At 42.0% G+C, this 23787-nt stretch overlaps 1 protein-coding gene across 1 annotated transcript in view; it reads left to right on the plus strand.

Moving 5' to 3' along the window:
• Positions 1–5368: 5368 nt before the first annotated feature.
• Positions 5369–23787, plus strand: part of LOC139655603 (integrin alpha-5-like) — a 41982-nt gene continuing 23563 nt past the window's right edge. The window contains exons 1-10 of the mRNA XM_071533043.1: positions 5369–5728; positions 16996–17120; positions 19140–19240; positions 20384–20507; positions 21128–21189; positions 21308–21353; positions 21565–21690; positions 22690–22734; positions 23001–23044; positions 23253–23309. Of these exons, the coding sequence (XP_071389144.1) occupies positions 5529–5728; positions 16996–17120; positions 19140–19240; positions 20384–20507; positions 21128–21189; positions 21308–21353; positions 21565–21690; positions 22690–22734; positions 23001–23044; positions 23253–23309 (930 nt within the window). The 5' untranslated portion in view covers positions 5369–5528. The remainder of the gene's footprint in view (positions 5729–16995; positions 17121–19139; positions 19241–20383; positions 20508–21127; positions 21190–21307; positions 21354–21564; positions 21691–22689; positions 22735–23000; positions 23045–23252; positions 23310–23787) is intronic.

The following is a 23787-nucleotide window of genomic DNA, read 5'->3' on the forward strand; positions in this document are numbered from 1 at the left end:
CCTCTGCTCTGTCTCAGGAATTACCTTTTTTTTTTTTTTAAGCTAAATCTATCCAAAATGCAAAATGCAACAGAAGTTCCAAAAGTGCATTTCCCAGAATATCTACAACTTAAGGGCAAGAGACGATATCGAAGAGAGTTGTGCTGTCTTGCTAAATAGCTTGGCAGGAGGAGTAAGCGTTGGAATGAAAAAGTGCCTTGGGTCTTCTCCGTTCCAGGCGAGAACGTAGAACCGCATGGCTCTTTGTCAAAGTCTCTGCTGTTGGAATAAAACTCATTCCGCACCATTCCTGCTAAATGAAGTCACTGCAGTGACACAGGGACTTAATGTAATTCTGGGTGGACTTGGACTGGACTCCTCTTTGCCCTCGATTCCTGGAAGGAGCATGACATATTGTATTTCATAGTAGCAGAAGGGGTAAAGTCAGAGGTTGCTCTGATACTGTAGCTGTTGCCAAACAACATCCGGACATGAAGTGTATTGAGTGGTTTACAACGTACGTGGCCTCTGATTTAGAGCTGTTTGACTTGTTGTTGCAAGCCAGGGGAGAACATTTTTCCCTTTCTGGAAATGGTTTGGCCTGAACACAATGCTAAGTCATATGCCACATTAAATAGCTCTTTCTGGTTACAGGAAGCCTTTTCAGGTGGATGTAGGCATGGCTGCCTGTTGATAACAGTGATTTAAGCTTATCAATTTCCTTGGTAATTCTTATCAAGCCAGGAATAATGAAGTAATCATTCACTGATGCAGCGTTTCCTCTCAGCTTGCTCCATCCTCAATTTCCTTAATGCAGATTTTCCTTGGACGTTGCTTCCCCTCCCGTTTTCATCCGCTAAACCGGGAATTTATGTATGAATGTCCGAGCATCTTTGACATATGAGCGACAAGACAATTTGCTGCGGGTGTGACGGAGCAATAGGGCTTTAGTTTGGAATAATATCCCACATCCTCATCGACCGACCCCTTCATCAACGACGGCGATAGAAGATGTGTGTTTGTTTTCGCGCCCAGACGTTTCACACGGGTCACAAAGTCACAGCGTCGGGAGCTTTTGGACAGGAACACATTTCAAACAGCCTCTGGGAATACACACTCACAGGGACCGGGGACAAGTCAGGACACACGGCGAACACACAAGTCCCCCCTTTCAGAGTGGAAACCAAACAGTAACTGAGATTGTTATTTATAGAATCGCTCCATTGCTGAGAGGTTAATACTGAAAGGTGATATTCACATTGGAGGACACTGGGCTCCGCTCCAACATGAATACAATGTATTGTTAGTTGTCTTTTTCTCAATGAGGGGCCTTTTTCCGGGCGAGAAGATCTCTCCGAGGCCCGTTTCTCTCCGTTACCCTCGTGCTGCTCTGCTTGTTTGCGGTTTGAGTTTTTCCTCACCGCTCCTCTGGGGAATGGGCGTGTGGGTTACACAGGCACTAACTGTTGTATTAGTGTTTGGGCCCATTAAGAAGTAGTGCTGTGTTGACAAGGCCGATGATGGATAAACTCGGATAGGGACCCCCGGGAGACCTATGGAGTTTCAACCACTGCCGGGTCACGTTCTTTGCCCTTGGGTTCTGGTTTAAGCTCATGGAGAAGAGATGCTAGAAGAGGTCAGGAGCCAATCAGAGCGGGCGCTGTCCCTGTGTACGCAGACGCTTACCCTGCTAAAGCCCATTCTCTCGCGTTTAGGTATTTTCTCCCCATACCACAGACCATAGACCTGCATTCATACTGCTCTTTTTCCTCTGACTCTCTGTTGATGCATTTTGAGTTTCTCTTTTCTCTGTCTGTTCAGCCATGGTGGCTATCACTGCTCATGCTAACCACCCAGTTCTTCTTCTGTTGATTTCTATGAAAAAGTCGTGGTTATTACTCCAATAATATCACCGGCACAATACCGCTAAGATATTTACCCTGTGAACTCATGCCCGGAGTGTAAATGTGCACCGATTATGCTCTGGCCCAGTCTCCTCTCACGCACACATAAATGGCAGCTGATCAATTATGTATCCTTGTCGGTTACAAAGAAAACATGCTTGGATGGTTTGCTCCTCGCCCTCTGAGGCGAGTCAAGTCAGGCTTTGTAAATACCCAGACGGTGACTTCAGCAAACACAGCAAAAACCCCCCAACAGTCCCACGATAGCTGCCATGTTGTTGTTTTAATTGTGGTAATCCTGTGGCTTCCTGTGTGAGTAGGTGGCCTGGTGTGTGTGTATATGTGTGTGTGTGTGTGTGTGTGTGTGTGTGGCAGGAAGAGTGCTCTTTCCTCCATCTTTCAGTGCAGACACTCCTACTAGGTGTGCGTTACGTCTTTTATCACCTTTTGCTCTGACACAACACAGACAGTCCTGTGTGTGTGTGTGTGTGTGTGTGTGTGTGAGTGTGTGTGTGGGGGGGTGGACTTTTGGCTGTAATAAAGCATAAATGAAATCCCCCCATACGGCTTGAGAGTTGACCAGTGGAAAATGAAAAACCCCTTAAACTTTACAAGCGTTCGCATTGCAAAATAATTGCAGAAACAGCTCTGAAATAGGTGTTCCAGTGTGTATGTGTGTGTGTGTGTGTGTGTGTGTGTGTGTTTTTTTCTTTTCTCAGGCTTTTCAGATGAGCCTGCACACAGCACTTTCATTTTCAGCATGCAACCTCGTAGCTTTGGCTGTAGCCTGGCACATGCTCTTTTTCCACCGTCCCGCGCCAAATCAGCAAAGGTCACCCGTGTTCCCGCTCTCCCCTTTTTTCCTCCTGTGAAAAGGAGGCAGGGCGGACGGTGATATCACTTCCCTGGAACAGACGTTTGAAGTTTGATTGATCCCTCATAGCAGTCTTTGGTCAGGGGTTTGTGGTCCAATAGTCCACTGTGATGTAGAAAGAAGTAAAGAGACACTGCGTTCCCCCCCCCCCTCCCTGCACAGACTTCATCCTCAGTCACTTCCACTGTTTGACCTGCCGTTGCTCAGAACCTGCAGAACCTCACTCTTGATTTGAATGAATGAAAGTCTTTCCCCTAGAAGAAGGGAGTTTAATCAAACTTCTCCAACTTCGTTTAAAGTTTAATGTCACAAGAAAACGGTGTTTTCGATGGCGTCTTGCGTCCGCAATTTGACATATTTCTGGTTGAAACAGGATGTTGGGGTGGGGCATAACCCAGGCAGGGATGGTTCAGAAGTGTTAAAAGTTCAAAAGGTTATGGTACACCATCAAGATACACTGTTGTCCGGGAGTTTAAAATACTGGGAATTTGATATAAAAACACAAGAAAATAAAAATGGTATGCATTTTTTGGCATTTATTGTTAAAAAGTGCATCATGATACAAAGAATTATTTAACAAGATGAAAAAGTCATATTTCATCATGACTTTAAAGGGGCAATAAGTACGATATTTGCTGCCACATAGCACAAAATGACTATCAATCAATATCAGTGACTCAGTGATTACTTCACCAGATGATGCCTTGCCTTATTCTCAAGCCATTATTATTGCAGTATTTAGCGTGGTGATATATTACCTCTTCACTGGATGTTTCTGTTGGATCTCTGCTGTAATTAGCTAGCTTACCCCTCTCATAGTGTGAAAATGTGACTTTATTGTTTGTGTCAACTACAGGACAGGCAGGGATGAGGGTCTGTGCCAGAGACTTGTGTAGGAAAAGATAAGTTCTAACAATGTTGTTGCAATTCCTACTGGTCGCCAATAGAGGGCGATAAAAGTAATAGATTAGTAATAGATAATGCCCCTTTAATCAGAATCCAAATGGCTGCCACTGGAACACCTTATAGAGGCACTCTGGTTAAATATTACAGTGAACTGTTGGGTATGGGGAGGCATGTAGCAGCTGATAATGTAATAACTGCTGATAACTTGCCAAAATGTAATAAAATATCCCTTAAATGGGTTGAAAATGTAATAAAACCTGTTAATGTGATAAACTGCTGGATAACATAATATCGCATTGTTGGCGTTTATACTTCATAAGGTTTTTTAACTGATGTTGACAAATAATCTAATAACTCGTGAGAATAAGAAGAATGTAATGACTCAGGTTATTACACTGTTAGTCAATCTTATTATTATATTTTGACTAGTTATTACATTATCAGTTACTACGAGGCACATTGTGCTGCCTCTGTGCCATGTGAAACTCTGTTTTTACTGAGAGAAAACGTTCTTTGTCCAAGTCCTGTTGCCTTTGGCAGGTAACGCATCATGACTCAGAGTTCTTCAAATGTGGGGCCTTCCATTTCCTATAGGCTACACACACACACACACACACACACACACACACACACACAAGAAGCCCTACAAACAATCACATCTGCCTGTCTGCCTGTCTGTCTGCCATGACAGCAAGTTCTGTTCCAACCAAGTGATGAGAGGCAGACTTGAGGATGGATGTCTATGGGTTTTTCATGTTTAGTCAGGCTGAATTCTGCCTCGACATGTACTGTATGTTAGCACCCAACCAGAACATCTTGACATTAGGCATCCTGAGAGGGACTACAGTGTATCTAGCTAGTTTTAGTCGACCATAAAGCCAGTGAGCTCATTTGTACCCAGGCATTCATATTATCTGCTGGGACACCCACCTTTTTGTTCATTTCTATCACTGCCATTAGTCGCCAAACAATTCATTTAAAGTGGCAGTCCATGAGTTCCTAATTTTCTAATTTTCTTGTTACTCAGCGCTCGTTGCTGTGGTGTTTCTGCACTGCTCTTCCCACAGACCACCTGTCAATCAAACAGTGTGGGCGGAGCTTGGATTTTCTGTTGATGCAGTTTGAGTTTCTGTAGGTGGCGCTCTTTTCTTTGTCTGTTCAGCCGTGATGGCTTTCACTGCCAGTTCTTCTTCTGTTTATTCCAAACAAACTGGAAATGTGACATGCATCTCACATATAAAACAATATATATATATATCCAGTGGTATATACTTAGGATATTTCCATAGGGACCATAAAGTGACCTCCTCATATTTTATGGTATTTTTTCCCCTATGGTATCACTATAATAGTCCTATAATAATCTTACAGGAGCTTATAGTATGTCTGTGGTACTCACTAATGGGTTTATAGTGACCTTGTCGCCTATGGTATCACTATAATATTCCTATAATATTCCTAGCCTGACTTATAGTTTGCTGAATATATGTGACACAGTATCCTTCCAAAATGTACTACAGGATTACTACAGGTCGTTTTTCTTTATGGAGCAGACAAATCTCTTGTAATAACCAAAGCTCCACCCCAAATGAGGCTGCAACGATCCCCCTCCTGTCCTCCTTCCCTCCCTCTCTCTCTCGTTCTCTTTCTCCCCCTCACTCTCTTCCCCCTCTGTGTTGCCTTTCTTTACATTATACCATCCACTCCGGATCAGTACGCTGGACCTGTTGGAGCTGAAGGGGGGGGATTCATTCTACTCACAAAACTTATGATTAGGACCCAAACCCCCCTGAGTCAGGGACGGCACGGATGATGCGTGTTGCGCTCCAGCTGCTCAATGAAAGAAGAGACGCGCAAAAGACGAGATGGGCACCGTTCCTGGACTTTCACCTATCCGGTCGTGGGGGAGACGCTGCCACGGCACTGTGCTGGTCGTACCTGTAGTGGTGGCTTTGGTGCAGCTTTGCGCGGCGTTTAACTTGGACACGGAGAAACGCGTCGTTTTCACCGGGCCGCGGGGAAGTTACTTCGGCTACTCTGTGGAGTTCTTCAGCAACTCGCCCAGGTAAAGGCAATGGAAGTTGTAGTAGCTGGCCTACTCAGTAGAGACTTTATTGTGACCTTATGGTACCTTATGGTATTTATTTTTAATCTCCCATAGTATCACTATATTACCATAGGAACTTACAATGGCTGTGATGCTCAATAATGCGTTTCTAGTGACCTTATGGTACTTTATGGTATCTTTTAATCTCCCATGGTATCACTATAACATTATTTCTATAGGAACTTATAATGTGTCTGTGGTACTCAATAGTAAGTTTATAGTGGCCTTATCATACCTTATGGTATTTTATCACTATAATATTCCTATAATCCTCCTAAATGGACTCAAACAGCGAGTTTCTACTATACATTTTGTGGATTTGATTTTATTTATAGTGTGTTTGTGGTGCTCAATAGTGAGTTTAATGTGACCTTGTCGTACTTTATGGGATCCCTTAATATTCCTGTAGGGAATTGAAGTCATATCCTATATGATAGTTTAATAGTGACCTTCTAAAATGTATTATAGGTTTACTATAGGTCTTTATAGTAAGGCCTGTCTCATTGCAAATGTTCTATTGAAACATTTTTACAGTTCTATAGTTTAACAGTGAGAGAATGAGAATGGTCCTGTTTATATTGCATTACTGGTCACTGCATTAAATTTCATACTGATGGAGATATTTGGATATAAATGAAAATGAACCTCACATGTACACTCTCTCTCTCTCTCTCTCTCTCTCTCTCTCTCTCTCTCTCTCTCTCCCACACACACCCACACCCACACACACACACACACACACTGTATTACAGCCCGGGGATGATTAGAAACAGACATCCAAATATGAATCTCATAGACACAGGTCTATGGGATTCAGAGTGGAGGGGTTAGACTGCAGCAGAGTAAAGTAATATGCTAATCCTCTGCTGAATATTTACTGAAGGGATACCAAGAGGTTCCCTGCTGTTTTTATTGACAGATGTGTAACTGGTGAGGGAGATAAAGTTAAAGATCAAACATGTTTTTCTTCCTATGTAGACACGGCATCACCATCACCTGTGTTGGCTGATTGAGAAAACTCCTCTGGGCACTAATGTGGAACACACACACACACACAAGCATAATGCAAAACTAGGATCATTATCATCATCATTATCATTATCATCATCACCACCATCACAATAGAGGCTGTACAGCTGTGTCACAAATCTCCTGGCAACCACAGCTGGTTCCATCATGGAGAATTGGTTGTGCACATATAATGGTTAAATATACGTTTAACTGGGCCAGAAATAGAGATGCCTGAAAACGATTGCAATGGTGTGGGTATAGGTCCATCTAGTAATGTTCTAAGTAAAGGTGAATAGTGTGATAAGGTGGATTTCTTTCCAAATGTAGGTTACTGTGACACAGTAAACTGTCTTGTCTTTAGCCCTAGTCTCTACTCCAAAACACTCAAAAGCTCGAGTTGTAGCTTGAGAAGAATCAGCTTAATTAACCTGAACAGCTCTTTTTTGGCTTTGTTGGCTAGCTAACTAACCAGAAACCAATCTTAAAATGCGACTATTAATCTAGTACTAACTCTAGCTTCAACTAGATACGTTAGCTAGTGCGCAAATCAGATGTTTTAACATCAAGGCAGTGATGATTAACTGACCGGATAGCCTAGTATGGCTAGTTAACTAACAAGCTGATGTATCTAAACATAAAATCAATGAGATTTAAATGATCAGTTCAATGATCAGTTCCAATCAATATCAGCACAGAAATGAACCATGCTTATTCTGTTCTGTTGAGTTGTTGTTTAAAAATGCAATCAGCTATTCTCAGCCACTGTTGCCCAAGAGCTGAGGACCTCCAACATGGCCGCCAGAGGACCAAAGTCTCATTAAGAGAAAAACGTCTTTTTTCCACTTACCAATGCTTTTATGCATTCGCCATCCACTGCTTCACCAAACTACGACATTCAAGACCAGTCTGCTTTACGGCAGCCCCATACACTTCTCATTGCCATGGGATGAAATGTAAACAGTCATGTCATGGATGCGGTCCACAGTAGGGAGCTGACGGTAAAATGTAAAAAGTGCTGTCATTTCAAACTGGTATTTCATTCAATATGTTTGGTGGCTGTTGTAAATAACAGTTCTGCAGCTGAACCTGGAAGTATGATTGGCAGATTGTCTTTATGATGTGCACACAAAGCATCGATTGGCCAGTGTTGCTGATGCCATGCCTTATACAGTGGGTGCTGCCATCTTTAGCATTATGGATTTTCCCATTCGAAACTGTTAAGAGTGCCCCATCTCCTCCATGTTGTACTGTCTCTGGCGTTACGTCACCTGAAAGCCCAATATAGATGGTAACAGGGCTCTAGCATAGATCAGCTGTTTTGTTTCTTTTGATCTGCTCTGTGATAGCCTGTTGGAGTCCAGCTTTTAGCAGCCTACTCATTTAGCTCCGATGTTCAGTACAACATCCATGTGAAATACAAAGGTAACATAGCTGCTCTTCTGAAAGGTTAATCTGCTGACTCAATTTCCCCCCTTTAACATCCTCTCAGATGCACAGAGTGTGATGTTGTTAGTTTAATAAATGTACATATTTTCCTGAGAGGAAATTGGTTAAGTTTCTCTCAGTTTGCTTAACTAAGCTCTGGGCGGGCAGAGTGTGTGTTGCTATCAAGATGTTGATCTAGGCCAATTTGTAGGAACCCAGCCCCTCGTACCCCCCTGGTGCTTTTGCTCAGACTGAATAATGGTGCCCTTTGCCCTTCAACTAATGAATGTATTAAATTGCTCACAATTATTGCCACGGTTGAACGTTTTCACGTGAATCCACCGGCTCTTGTTCTGCTGCCTAAGTCATAGTATATGCGGTGGGCAAACAACATTGCGGGAGAAGGATGCTTTCTTGCAGGAGAGAGATGTTTTCTTTCTGCTGTCCAGATTGTTTCTCCTGGTTGTCATGCATTCTGACAATTACTAGTCTGTTTAGCTTCAGCGAGTGCGGTTAAGAGCTGCCCCTGTTTCTCTCCATGCCATCTCTGTTTTCACTGTCTCAGCAAACACGCCCAGTTGAAGCCAATAAGCCTGGTTTAGGAGAAATTTGTTCACGTTGTTGCTGCATTTCCCCCTGGGTCTAATGTTAAGTGCAGTACAAATGTCCAGGTGGTTCAGTGAGAGACGTTCAGGATGATAGATTCAAACGACACTAGGTAACTTCACACATTGGCGGCTCCAAATGGCGCCAACAGGTAACTGGTTGAAAAATTTGAACTTCAGTACCCAGAAATCCTGTATTGTGACGTGTGTGTAATGTGTTTGATGTGACTTGCAGCCCCATTTTGTCATTTAGCCTGATAAGACGGATGGATTTTTACATAAAAATCCTGCATAGTGCAGCTTCAATGTAAGATTGCACCTTTGGGTGAAACCAACTGACACTAACTGAGTGTTGTGCCAGATATTTCTGGCCACACACATGACCATCATGTTGGAGTGTATGATGACACTGAGTGCTGAGTCAGAGTTGGCTCATATAAACATCATATCCTGTTTATATCCTGTTTTTTAACAACCTGGATAAGATCTTGTCCCAATTATGAGGAACCTGGATAGGATTAGCAGGGATACTGAAGCTCTCTTGGTTTCCGTGCTACTATTCTCTTCATTACAGCATATACAGGGAGATCATATTATACATTGATACTGGATGAATAAGATATGAAGGTGCACATACACAGTTAACCTTAAGATGTGACTTGTTTCTGTGTCCATGCAAATGCGTTCAGTGTGGCTAATAAATCATAGCATAACAGTTGCATGTTACATCTTTCTCTAAGTCACCCCCCCCCCTCATTAAATTGTCATTAAGAGTGTGTATAATAGACTCAAGGGAGAGCGCAGGGGGTGGTTGGGGGGGTTAGAAGTGCACCTTTGAAAGCCTGCGCCCTGGTTGGCTGAGTGGCTGTGGAGTGACTGGTTTATAAGGAAAGCTAATCCTGCCATGTAAATATTCCTCTCCAGACATTCTGGGGGTTGGGGGTGGTGGTGGGGGGGGAGGACTGTGGAGTCTGTCTGATCTCTGCTAATGTCATCAGTCATCAATGTCTTAAGTCGTGCCATTCCCTCCGGGCCAGGCCTCTTTAGCATGGCTGTCTGAAAACCTTGAAAGGGGAGCTGGCTCGCAATACACACACATACAAACACATACGCAGGCTTTTTTGCATGCACGGAGGCGTACTGTACATATACTCACTGCTACACGCAGACAAACGCACATGCACAGATAGTAGTGTGTCTGCTTATTCACCTCCAGGCCGGCGCCCAGTTAAACTACGCAGGAGTAGAAATCCCTCCGTCCACACGTCTCCTCGTTTGGCCTCTCGCTCTCTGTCCTACATCACTTTTTAACTTTATTAGGAGAGAGGGTTAAACCTGCAATAAGCAATATCAGACCTGTGGAGAGTTCATTGAGACATAATGACATAAACCAATATCCACACAGCAGCCAGCTGTAGAACGAAGCTCCTCCCGGCCCATTCAGTAGCTTTCCATTTTTGTTTAAAAACGGCCCCCTCGCATTCCAGAAAAAAATCTTGTAAGGGCGGAATTGATGAAGCAAGCGACTAAACTTATTAAACTAGTAAACTTGCTACCTGCCTCTTCACTTATCATTGTGGGACATTTGACCTTCAGTGAGATCTGGCAGTGAGACTGGTAACTGGTGACACTTCTCAGCAGGTACTGTTAGCTTAGCTGTTAGCAGTTATGCTTCCATTTGTCCCTTGTAGGCCTCCGTAGACCTTCAGCAGGATGGTCCCAAACGGACCATGTGCCTGCTGTTTCCATCTTTACCATTATCTGTGAGGAAGTTGACACCATTATGGCTTCAATATTGAAGAATTACCTGCTTGGCGTCATGCAAAACCAGACAGGGCTCTGGCACCAGGCTCCTCTGGCTACACTGGCTTTAGATTCATACATAAATGGAGAGGAGCACAGCATTATTATTATTGCTTAGTCACGCCTTGGCGCTGAGATGGGATAAGATGATGTTAACTGGCATTTGTTGATCACAGAAAGATGTGAAAACCTTCTGGACTGGAATGCTGGAAATAGAGTGCTTTTCCTGCATCTACTACTCTTGTCTCTCTCTCTAATGCACCCTCTCTCATGCAGCAGTGCTAACCCATATGAAAAAGGACTACAAAAATGTCACAAGAGTTTTATATGTTCTACCAAAAAAAAAGTTACCTAAAACATGGAAGTAAATGAAGATATGATATACTTATATGGAATGAAGAAAATTTGCCATATATGACTGGGCTACCAGTAATCTAACAGAGATGACATAGAAAGGCATAAAAAAAACATATAAGATGTGAAAGGTGTTAAATATATGGCACATACGACTAACCCTAACCTATGTAAAAGATGTATAAAGATCTCACAAGATTTTTATGCGATCCATCCAAAACTTTTATTTATATTACATATAAATATTGCAGTAATTGCACATGTAAGGTTCATGCAAGGAGTTTTCATAATCTGCAATATATGGATAAGTAACCACTCATTTTACAGAGATTAAGCATTTAAAATGTATAAAAAACGTCCAAAAGATATGTAAGTTGCTACATAGAAAATTGTATTGATTGATTTGAATAAAAGACATGTAAGGCCTTATAAGGTCAAATCATGTCTTATCTCCTGTCTGTTATACAAGGCATAACAGCAGTTCTATCAAAAGAGCAAAACATGTACAATATATATAGTATGACGGTAGTATGACCTAATCAGTCTACATACAATCCAATCTCCTCTGAATTTATCAAGTCACTTGACAATTTATCATTTTATTTATCTTTTTGAGTTCACATGCAATTTCATCACAGTGTTTTTCAATTCACATTCATTTCCATCACCTCTAAATTTATCAGTTCATTTTTGTTTCTTCCACCCTTCTGGGGCTCGCCTTAAACGATAAATATGGCAATGCTGAATGATAGAAAGTGGTGATAAATGATGAAAATGCCTCTGTGTTTATCAAATCAATTGACAGTTTATCACTCATTTTTTCAATTCACATGCATCAAATCACTTTATTTATCACTCAGTTTTTCAGTTCACATGCATTTTCATCACATCTATTTTTAGCATTTAATTTTTGTTACTTCCACCCCTCATACCAGAGTAGGGGGTCATTTCACTAAATCCTGTGGTGAAGCAACAGTCCCTGCATCTCATCACTTACCATCAAAACTTCCAGTCCCGCCTTAATTGATATAGCCTAATCTCTGCAAGTACCCCATGACTGATACTGACTGACAATATAGCATATTATTTGGTCAGGGTGAAGGATTTTTGGTTTGGCAACTACCAGAGGGCAATATGATCATTTTCTAATTTTATAAATGTGATTCAAGCTTCATTTATTCATTTATTCTTAATTCATTATTTTTCCCCCAGAGCTTTAGCTACATGCAAACATTATTCTGTGAGATTTGTTTAGGACAGTGCTAAATGGAGAAGTTGGCTGAACAGAACACAAGTCAACAAGAAATCCAAGTATCAATACTTTTCTTTGCAGCTTTTCTCTCTAGCTGTCTATTTCAGTGAGACCCTCTCTTCAGATTCCAGTCTCAGGTCTTTCTCTCCTTTCTTGCAGCAGATTCTCTTCCACCAGCTCATGCAGCACCATTGCCGTCTCACTGTTCAGCTGGTTCAGCTTGTTCTGTGTGTACGGTTTAGGGTGGTGAGGTAGAGATCAGCAAAGGCCAAGCTAGTGCATGGTTTGCTCATCACCATGTTGTCTCTGTAGTGAGCAGACTTCTTAAACTGCTCTACCAGCTTTTCAAACTTGTCATTTCCCCTGCTGGTCTGCATGAACTGTCTCATTTCTTCCTTGTGCCTCTGGGCGATGGCTCCTATCTTCAGGGCCAGTGATTTCTCCCGCTCAGTTTTCACATTATTCTCATGTCGTTCTTGTGCACGAACGACCTCATGGCAGACCTGCAGACATGCTGAGCAAGCAGAAGTAGCCAATAATGATGACGACTATGGTGAAAATTAGGCTCCAGCCCATTCCCAGGTCGTCCAGGGCTTCCTGAATCTCTGTCCAGCCGTCCAAGGTCACCTAGCGGAAAACTGTCAGGAGGGCAGAGCCTAGGTTTCCCCATTGCTCAAGATCTCCAGTGTCGGGGTCTTCAAAACAGCAACATCCAGTCAGGGTGAAGATGAACATGAATGCAAACATTTGGCCCGCGATACAGCTCACTTTCTTCACGGTGTTGAACAGAGTTTCCAGCCAGAACTGAAGACCTGGGAAGAAGGAGACTGTTTCCAGCAGGCGTACGCAGCGACATTCCTGAATAAAACCAAGGGACCCGTCAGCGCTGAACACTCCTGTGCTGGATAACATGGGCAGGAATCCGCACGCAAAACAGTTCTCTTGGATTAAACCTAATGCAAGCAGCAAGTCAAGAATTGATTATTGGCTTGGTACAGATGCCGTGATGAGATCCACATTTAACTCTTCCATCGCACAGGCCCCCTTAACTGACCATTGTGTAGTCACGTTAGTTTTGAAACCAGCTATGAAGCCCCTTAACTCTAAAGGATATTGGAAGTTTAACGAAGACCTATTAAAAAATGAGGAATACTGTGCTAATATTAGAAGGATGATTATTAAAAACGATGATCAACTTTCCTCTGCAACAAATGGGAATTTCTGAAACATAAGATGAGAGAGTACTCAATAGGTTTTAGTAGGAATCTGTGCAAACTGAAAAGAGAATATTAGTGTAAATTGCTAAATGACATTCGCAAGTTTACTTAAAATAATCAGGACAATAACGAAAATAATGAGAATCTAGTTACACTGCAGTCTAAATTAGATGAGCTATACATTAAAAAAGCCCAATGAGCATATGTGAGAGCTCAAGCTAGGTGGATAGAAGAAGGTGAAAGATATTCTACTAACCCTACAAAAAAGGAGACAGGAAAAAAACACAATAAATAAGCTTATGATTGATGGGACTGAATCGTCTGATCCAAATGTTATAGCAAAGGAGGTATTTAAATTCTTTTCTGATGTTGATTCTACTCAGTTTTTTTTACAAGGTTAAAGATCACCTTCCTAGCATTGAGCAATCTTTTAAAGATTTATGTGATTCAGACATTAATATAGAAGAATTGGATTCTGTTATCCGAAAAATGGCATCAGGAAAAGCTCCTGGTTCTGATGGATTTACTACAATTTTGGTCAGATATTAGAGAATTATTACTTAATGCAATAAAGGATTGCATAGAGAGACAGGAACTGACACCAGCAATGAAACAAGGAGTAATAATCTTGATCCCCAAACCTGGGAAAGATAAAAGAATACTAGATAATTTAAGGCGTATTACATTACGCAATACGGATTATAAGATTTTGTCAGGTGTTTTAGCTGCTAAACTGAAAGAAGGTATAACACAAATAATAATGAAACACAGTCTGGTTTTATCAAGGGTAGATCTATTCACAATAACATCCACCTGGTTTTAGACCTCCTAGATTATAGTGAATTAATTGAAGATGATGGATTCCTACTGTTTTTGGATTTTCACAAAGCATTTGATTCTGTTGAGCACCCTTTCATCTTACAAACCTTAAATCACATTGGTTTTGGAGAAAAGTTTGTTGGTGTCATCAGTATGCTATACAAGGATATAAACAGCTTTGTATCCTTACCTCATGGTACCTGCCAGAGACTTGGAATTAAGAGGGGAATTAGACAAGGTTGCGGTAGCTCCCCTCTATTATTATTGTGGCAGAATTATTGTCCATTCTAATAAAAAATGATAACATTGATGGCCTAGAGGCCTTGGGCAACAAATTCTTGATAAATCAACTTGCGGCTGACACCACTCTTTTTAAAAAAAAAAATGCTTCTCAGATCCCCCTCAGAATGATTTTGATGTTATGAATGGTATGATTAAACTAACGTGGCTACAAGCCTTTGTCAGAGATGAGTATGTGATTTGGCATGCTATTCCTAATGCAATCTTTAAAAAATGTGGAGGGATAGCTTTTCTTTTAAACTGCGATTTTGAATTGCCCAAGTTACCAATACATTTATCTGCCTTTCATAAACAAGTTCTATAATATTGGAAACTGCTGTTTAAACACAACTTTACCCCCCATGATGTTCCAATTTGGAACAACAGATGTATCCTGAAACGCGCTGTTAAAAGTATGTTATCCTGACCCTCTAAGAAGGAATTATATCTTAGACTTTTACTCAAGTTTGGCTGCCCGCAAAATTAGAAAAAGATATATTTCATTCCCTGTCCCCCCCAAGGCTAAAGAGGTACACTTCAACTCGCTGGCGGCCGTCAAGTGGTTCAACCACCGTAAAATGTTCACACATGCGTGGTACAAATCGGGCAGGAATAAGCACGCGCATGTGCAGAACGGATCGGGCAGCCGGTACGGATCGGGTACTGACAGTACCCGATCTTCCAGTACTGTACGGGTTCGACGTACACCTTCGTGAGGAGTATACTGTGAGGAAAATGTCATCTACAATCACGAAGAAGCTGTAAAATGTAAACGATAATCTGTTCCCAAAGTGATACACACAGTGGGTGTATGTTGCTGGAAGTATTTTGATGGTGCATTTACTTTGCGGAAACTATGAGTCCTTTCTTCAAGAAGACTTAATAATTCTCAGATTTCTTTGCTTTCCTCTGATTTTGTTCTTATCTGAGCTTCAGATTCAGTAGCGCTGTCATCTCTCTGCTCCCTTGGGTGTGATATATACAGAGGCTGACCTAACAGTGACCTCCATGACCGACTGCTACTGATGATGATAGGGAATTTAGGAAGTATGGTCGGTGAGGTAATAGCTGCAAACTGCACACACACCCTGACGCTGACACACCCACACAAACAGGAACATTGAGGACACTTTATACACTTGACTTGGTACTGCTTGATGTTTCTTCCACAGCGTTTTTGTAGCTGGCTCTTTCAACTGACTGACATCGTCTGGTTTCCTCTCCTCCAGGATTTCAACTCCTACTAACAAATCCAGGGCATACATGTAGGACAATTAATAGGGATAAGGTGCCTGACCCTGTCCAACCAGTGCCCCCATTTAACATGAATGAAATCAAATATTTCTGAGGCCAGATATTTCATACTGAGCTTCATGAGTTGTAGGTGTGGCAAAATGTGATTTTCAGAGTATAATACAACTTTAAAGGTCCCATATGGTGTAAAACAGGACTCCCCTTGCCTCTGTGATTATAAAGGAGTTGGATGGTCTATCTAAACATGGTGAAAGTATCAAAACGCACGGCCGCCAACTAAATCCACACAATCCATATTAGAAAAGCGAGCCTCTAAACGAGCCGTTTGGACTTCTGTAACTTTGTGGCGTCACAAAGGTTCGCTCATTATCATTTCTGTAAGAAATAACAGACTAACAAAGTGTTTTTTCAAAGCGGTTGAGTGGTTGTCGTTGTTTATTACCGGAGAGTTTTCCCTACCTGTAGCCGCCGGGCCGTGGTGTCTCACGTTTCACTCTTGAAACGGTTAGCCAATCAGAACAGAGGGATCGTTAATATTAATGAGCCTTAAAGACACAGCGACAGAAACAGCCTGTAAGGCTCAGAGAGATGCTGGAAAACGAATGTGTCAAAATGGATTGAGAGTGTTTTTGGTACATGACACCACACACACAGCTTTGAATAGACCTCAAGACACAAAATAAAACACTGGAAAGTGGAGAATATGGGAAGACTTTCATTGTGACTTTAAGTCACAATGAAACCAAATTTTGAGAGCTTCTTGCTTCTTTAATGTGATGCATTTCCTGTTGAAACAGAATATTGGGGCGGGGCATAACGCAAGGAGGGTTCATTCAAAAGTGTAAGCCAATAGGATATCAATTAGGAGAGAAAGGCAGATTCATTTGAAGGAAGGAGCAGAGGGGCAGGACTGTTCAAAAATCTGTGATGGTTTTATTGGTTGTAATTTTTATGTACGCCTCCTGGTACACAAAGTCACCACCAAAGATTTTCCATTTTCCATGAAGTAAAAATGAGATTTGATATAAAAATACAATAAAATAACATTTTTGTCTTAAAATAGGTGTATGGTATGGTAACTTGAATGAGCTGAAAAGACAAATAAGTCTTGCACTAAGATCAAAATGGATCTTTCTTGTTAAATTGAGGTTTTCTTCGATTCGGTTCTTCACCACTATGTAAGACTTTTCCGTTTCTTCTCTCTAGTGTCAGTATTTTGATCGGCGCCCCTAAAGCCAACACCAGCCAGCCCAACATCACTGAAGGAGGAGCTGTCTACTTGTGCCCCTGGAGCCAAACCAACTGCAGCATTATCAACTTTGACGAGCAAGGTAGGGCGTCCCGTTTAATTCGGCCGTCACTTGGACGTGTGGCTCTTCCTGAGAACGCCGTACAGATTCAGAATGCCAAGTCAAAGCGTAAGGGAGAGTATTTCTCCCGCGTCGTTGCGCTGCCACTTGGTAAATCATAGCGTGCTAGGATGTAAAAATGTCACTTTTCCCCCAACTGCCCTGTTAAACGGTTGGGACTTGACTGTGTAGTTAACTTTAAGCTGTCTCTAACCAGCCATAAAAGTGGCTGAGAGGAGCTACAGGTAGCATCACTGTGCCTTTGACCCTGAGGTCAGCCGTGCGACTCCCTGCCAGCTTGCAGCCTAATCCAACGCTGCTCTGTCTTGATTGAAACCGGCCTTTGATGTTTCTCCTGTGTTTTAATGTTGCCTGAGTCTCCCCCCCCCCCGCTCCCACTCCACCCCTCTGTGTAAGGCCTCCATTTTGGGGCAGTGTTTCCACAGAGCCTTGATTTCCTGCTGGACTCCGGCCCAGTGTTGCGAGCCCTCTTTAATTAGAGGCAAAGTCATTACGGGGACAAGGACCCCCGAGGACCCGGGCTGCCCCCCCCCCCCCGCCCCCGGCTCTGCCAGAACGTAATCGCTGCTCCATCAGATATACAGGAAGCGATAAGGACCACCGTTTGAGGATCAGAGGGCCGGACTTGCACACACACACTCGCACACACTGATATCGGCTGGTGTATACACATTCTGAGGGCTAGGCAACTGTGCACACTTCGTATGCGTACATAAATACACACCTATGAACTGTTTACAAACACAAACTGCCTGCAGACAGCCGGGGAAACTTGATACAGCACAGACACAGGCATGCAAAACCACACACAAACACACACACAAACACACACAGAAACAAATACAGCCCCACACACAGCCCCAGGCTTTTCCACTCGGTGTGCTTGTAGTCTTGCATTTCCCGTACAGAGTTCAGGCTGCATGGTGTGTTTGAGGACACAGTCCAGGCACCCGTTAGCCAGGCAGGGACATTAAACTGTGGCCAGGAGAGTTTAACGTCACCGCTCAGCTACAAACAGCAGGCACATGCATCAGAACCACACCACAATCACGTTCACCCATGTAGAGAGACAGTTTTAGATTTGACTTTGGCTGGCATGCCTCGCTATGGAAGAACTGCTTGTAAAGAATGGAACACTTCTTAATTCAATGAGGCACAGTGAAGGTATCAGGTTGATTGACTTTTCTGGGGATGCTGAGTTGCAAAACTTGATGATTTTACATGATGGATTCTTTTAGTAGGTGCGGCAACAGTTCTGTATGTAGGAGAAAATAGGGCCTGTCGACAAATGCTACGGTTACAACCTTTATTTACAACTTGGATGAGGAGGTGAACAGTATTTCCAAGTCAGGAACTTGTTTTAACAATGCTCCATGTGACATCAAGGCAGGCTCTGGAGTTCATTTATGAGACCAGGGAATGGCAGTCCAGGTAGATGTACTGTATCTCTCTTACTGATTTCAGATGAATTATATTAACAGCAGGTTGTTAAGAGCAAAAGAACACGGAGATTTAAAGTGGCCAAAGCTTTTTTTCTGTTGTCATTTGGCAGGCTGCAACCTCCCCCCACCCACCCCCTCACTGTTCCTTGCCTCAGTATTGCCAGGGCCCCTTCTTAAAACAGATCCTGACAATGAAGTACAGCCGTTTGGGTTACAGTAACAACATGGTCCAAGTCCCTTTGAGCTGTTTGATGTCTGCCCATAGCATGGAGGATGGATTAAGGCTGCAGAGCCGGGGAACAAGGCCATAAAATATCCATGTAAAAAGCCAAGGACATGTGGGGAACGCTCTCAGATGCAGCCTCGACTGCACAAAACGCGGACAACAGGGGGATCTTTAAGAAAGTGGAAACGTCAGTGAACTTCCTTCCAAGTCTCGCTCTCTGAGAAGTCGAAGCGTTGGAAGTGATAGCGTAAGTATAGAGTTTCTGCTGACTCCTATGTGTAATTATGCCTTTTTTCTTTGTGGCTCTTGCAGGCGATCGGCATTTTGATATCAATGACGTGAACACTCAGGTTGAGTTCAAGTCCCATCAGTGGTTTGGAGCCACCGTGCGTTCCCATGGTAACGCCATCCTGGTAAGAACGGGTCATTATTGATTGGTTGGTTTTGGTGAATGAACCTGAACTGAGATGTAGAGTTAGATACTAATGTGCTGTGTACACATTTTTTTCATTAATCAATTGCTGCCAAATAATCTGTCACAGCATGTTATAATTCTAGCAATAGACCACAATCATTGTCATGCAAGCAGTAGGCCATTAGCTATATAGAATGAACGATCATCTATATAGAAAATGGTCCAAAAATTGGTATTAAACCCTCACTTATACGCTTCCTTCTGCAATTTTGCAACATTCGCATAGCCATCTGTTACCATAACCACTGAGCTGATTCAGACCTGAAACAAAGCTGTTTTTCTCTCTCTAAGCTACTCATTACGAATATGTAATTTTAGCTCTGAATGTTAACAGTACCTTCAGCTTTGGGCATAATTTGGTCCAAATAAACCTTAGATGTTTTTAACAGAGGATATCTACAACAGAAGGCCATATCTCAAGACTTTGCAACCTCCTTTCATTCTCAACACACTGAGAGAGACTCTCAGCAATTTTGTCCCACCGCACTTTGAGATGACATTTGCGGTGCAGTAAGGGCAGAGTTCAGCTTCTCCTCTCAAACAGTACTTCAATTAGGGACAGTTAAGTCAAGGAAAGCCGCCATTTGACCATCTGCAGCAGCGATGGTAACAATTTTTAGTAGCCTAATAATGGAATGCAGTATTTATTTAAATATCCGCTATGTAACACACATTCAACATCTCACAGCTGGTGTTTCAGACATGGTACATAATATTAGACTTTTGTACCCAACCTGCAGTCGTTTGGCTTCAGCACACTTGGATTATGCTATTAGAAGTTATTTTATGGTCATTTTTTGCCTTTTTTGGAGCTCAAAAGACTCAGTTCCCAGCCACTTCAGTTCTTTTGGAGAAGGCTGCTACAGAGCAGCACCAGCAAAATCGCTGTGTGTTCTGTTGACGTACAAACTCCACCGGTGTTTCGACTGACATAAGGGTGAACAGATAATGACCAAATTTTCATTTTTGGGTGAACTATTCCTTTAATCTGTCATTCATTTGTGTTGCTGCGAGTTGTGTACAGGGCCAAAAACAGGGCCAAACAACATTCAACAATCCTTCGTCCCTCTGTGCCTCCCAGGCTTGTGCTCCCAGGTATTACTGGAGGACCGAACACGACACCGCCTTCGCCGATCTCACAGGAACCTGCTACCTCTCTGTAGACGGCCTCAATACGTTCGTGGAGTACGCCCCCTGTCGAACAGGTAAGGTACTGCAATTGCAATAATGGCTGACGTTCAGGGTTGTTACAGTTTAGGATTTTTCATGAGATTTTATTTTTATTTGACTTTCAGTTTCGTTCTACTTAGTTTTCCATCTGGGTTTGGTAGTTTTAGTTGTTTTTTTATGTTTAGTTTCACACTTCAGTTCTAGTTTTAGTATTTTTGGTAGGGCTGGTATTTTTAAAGGTGCAATGTTGGAAATTCAAAGCAGGTATTGTGCAAGTTTAACAAGTAGACAAATAGTTTTAGTTCACTCATTTTTTTAACACCTAATTTCCGTCTTAGTTTTAGTTTACCATAATAACCTTGGTAACATCAGCCTGAATGCTGCTTGTGGCCCACAGAAGACTCTCTAGTGGCTCTTCAAAGCAGTCCAACACAAAACACATATGTATTGAAAGCTCTCAATAGGCCACTTGAATAACTTGAATAGGCTGCTGCCTATAATTTAGGTCAACTTTAAATTAATTGACAGAACCAGATTTCCAAAAATGGTCCATGGATTTAGCAGTTTGAATTGCTGTGATATACAACCTGTACAAAGTGAATCAAACTTATTAGTGTTTCTTTTTTTTTCTTTTTTTTGCTGCTGTTCCCTGCAGAAAGACATGGACCTGCAGGACAGGGCTATTGTCAGGGGGGATTTAGTGCAGACTTCACCAAGGTAAGAGAAATATTTGTTGAAAAGTGGAGTTATTGTTGGCTTCTAGATTATCAGAAGCCTCATAATGAAATTGGTGACACCAACGTTCCTCAGTTCTGACTACTGTTTTATGTTACAGGGTGGAAAGGTTGTGCTTGGAGGACCAGGAAGCTTTTACTGGCAAGGTGAGCTGACAAGAATGTGATACAGCATGGATTTTTAGGAGCTATCTTGGAATGGATTTTTCCTTTGAGAACACTGGACTTCCAAAAATCAATTCGTCAACATTGTCAGTGACCGAAGTATAGCGGAACAACTCAGGAGACAACGTTCAAAAGTCACACCTCTTGTTTTAACCCCTGACCTTCCACCCCTTGTTACCCATCCATCCCACAGGTCAGCTGATCTCAGCCACCACTGAGGAGATCGTCAAGGCCTACTACCCCTCGTACTTCCTGCTGTCAGTCTCTGGGCAGATGCAGACCCGGCAGGTGCAGGGCAGCTACGATGACAGCTACCTGGGTGAGACAGCACAACACAGTCAAATCAAATTACAGTTGTTATTACTACTGCTGAAACTGTTACTACCACCAAAACTGCTGCTACTATTACTGAAACTGCTACTACCACCAAAACTACTGCTACTACTTCTGAAACTGCTACTACCACCAAAACTACTGCTACTACTACTACTGAAACTGCTACTACCACCAAAACTACTGATACTATTACTACTGACACTGCTACTACCACCAAAACTACTGATACAACTACTACTGAAACTGCTACTACCACCAATACTACTGCTACTACTACTACTACTGAAACTGCTACTACTGAAACTGCTACTACCACCAAAACTACTGATACTACTACTACTGAAACTGCTACTACCACCAAAACTACTACTACTACTACTACTGCTACTACTTTTACTACTACTACCACCAATACTATTACTACTACTACTACTACTAATGCTGCTACTGCTACTACTACTACTCCTACCAAAGGCAATACTATTACTACTATATTATAATGTTTAATCCATTTAAATATTTGTCTTATGTGTTTTATACCATTTATATAATTGTATTTGTATGTCTTCTATAATCATTTTTACCTTTTTTTTTTTAAATATTCACATTGTATTATTTTTAAATCTGCTTCTCATTATTATTAGTAGTATTAGCAGTAGCAGTATTTTATATTAGTCATATTATATAATATTATTTTATTAGTCTATTATTTTTTTGACACTGTAATTCTATATAATATACAAATATTAGATTATTTTAGATTATACGGTAATAATAATGATAATAATAATAATAATAATCAATAAACTGATCCAAACTCAAACTGATTCGGATGATTTGTGATTCAGTGACCTTTTTTTTCCCCATTCATGTTAATTTATCTTACACCTTCATTGTGCCCCACCACCTCCAACCCCAACGCTACTTTCTTTCTCTCTCTCTTCTTTTTCTTTCTGCTCCTCTCCCTCCGTCTCTCCTCCAGGTTACTCTGTGGCTGGTGGCGAGTTCAGCGGGGACGACGAGGAAGGTGAGGGTCATATTTACAGTGCTGAGTGCCAGAGCACATGGCTGAGTGCGGGGTTTGCTTTCCCCCACAGCTCTGTCTAATAGTTAACCATTCAGTTCCAGCACACACATGTATGAATATGGTCTGCCGTGTGTCGCTAGAAAGCAAGCGCCTTTAATAGTTTTTGTTGCTTTGACAGAGACTTTGTCCAACATTGTAATGCTCAGTTGACAATCTTTTTTTGAATTGATCCCTTTGACCTTTTGCCCTCGCTGTCCTCGTTACAGATTTCATCACAGGAGTTCCAAAAGGACTCATGCTGTATGGTTTAGTAAGGAGTCCTCACATTATTATTCATTTTACACTATTTTACAGTACAAAAAGAAATATATGAAAGTAGAAGAATGTTCATAAAAACATACATGCAGTGTTCATAACGGCTTCAGACCAATTCTATAATGAATATAGCATTACTGTGTATTTTGGGTTCAAGGCCCACAGCTTAAATCCAATGGTCGTCTCTGTCCCTCTCAATATAGGTGTCCATATTAAATGGAAGAGATCTGAAGTCTGTGCTCAACTTGACGGGGGAGCAGGTATGTGTACATCTGGGTGGGGATTTTCTGTACTTCTGCCGGCCCCCCGTTTTTCATATGTGGGTACACTTTTAAAGTGGCATGTGCATGTGTGTATAAAGGGGGGGTGGGGGATGAAGGAATTTGCCCTGTGGAGAGGAAGCTTATACTTGGGTCAGAGGTTGAACGTACGCACCGCTCATGGTTTCTATAAGCTGTGAATCAAAACCAGAAACAGCAGCTTCCAGTATGCTGTTCATACAGCGTTGTTGTTGTTGTTTTTACTGCATTGACTCTGCATGGTTGTTTTTTTTTCAAACTCTACTGGGGGAGTTTTGAACTTAAAGGAATACATCTAGATTTTTGGAGATTGTCCTGCTGGTCAACATGCCTGTTAAGTGATGAGAACGCCAAAATCATCCATGTGTTCCCGGTAGATCATTGGCTCCAGTGTTTCATGCTAACACTTTAGCATTCACTATGTTGAGCGATAGTAGGA

This window comes from Centroberyx affinis, unplaced genomic scaffold, assembly GCF_046629955.1.
Source record: "Centroberyx affinis isolate AG114_WGS23_722 - 3 ecotype Tasmania unplaced genomic scaffold, CSIRO-AGI_Caff_v1 ptg002313l_1, whole genome shotgun sequence".
NCBI lineage: Eukaryota > Metazoa > Chordata > Actinopteri > Beryciformes > Berycidae > Centroberyx > Centroberyx affinis.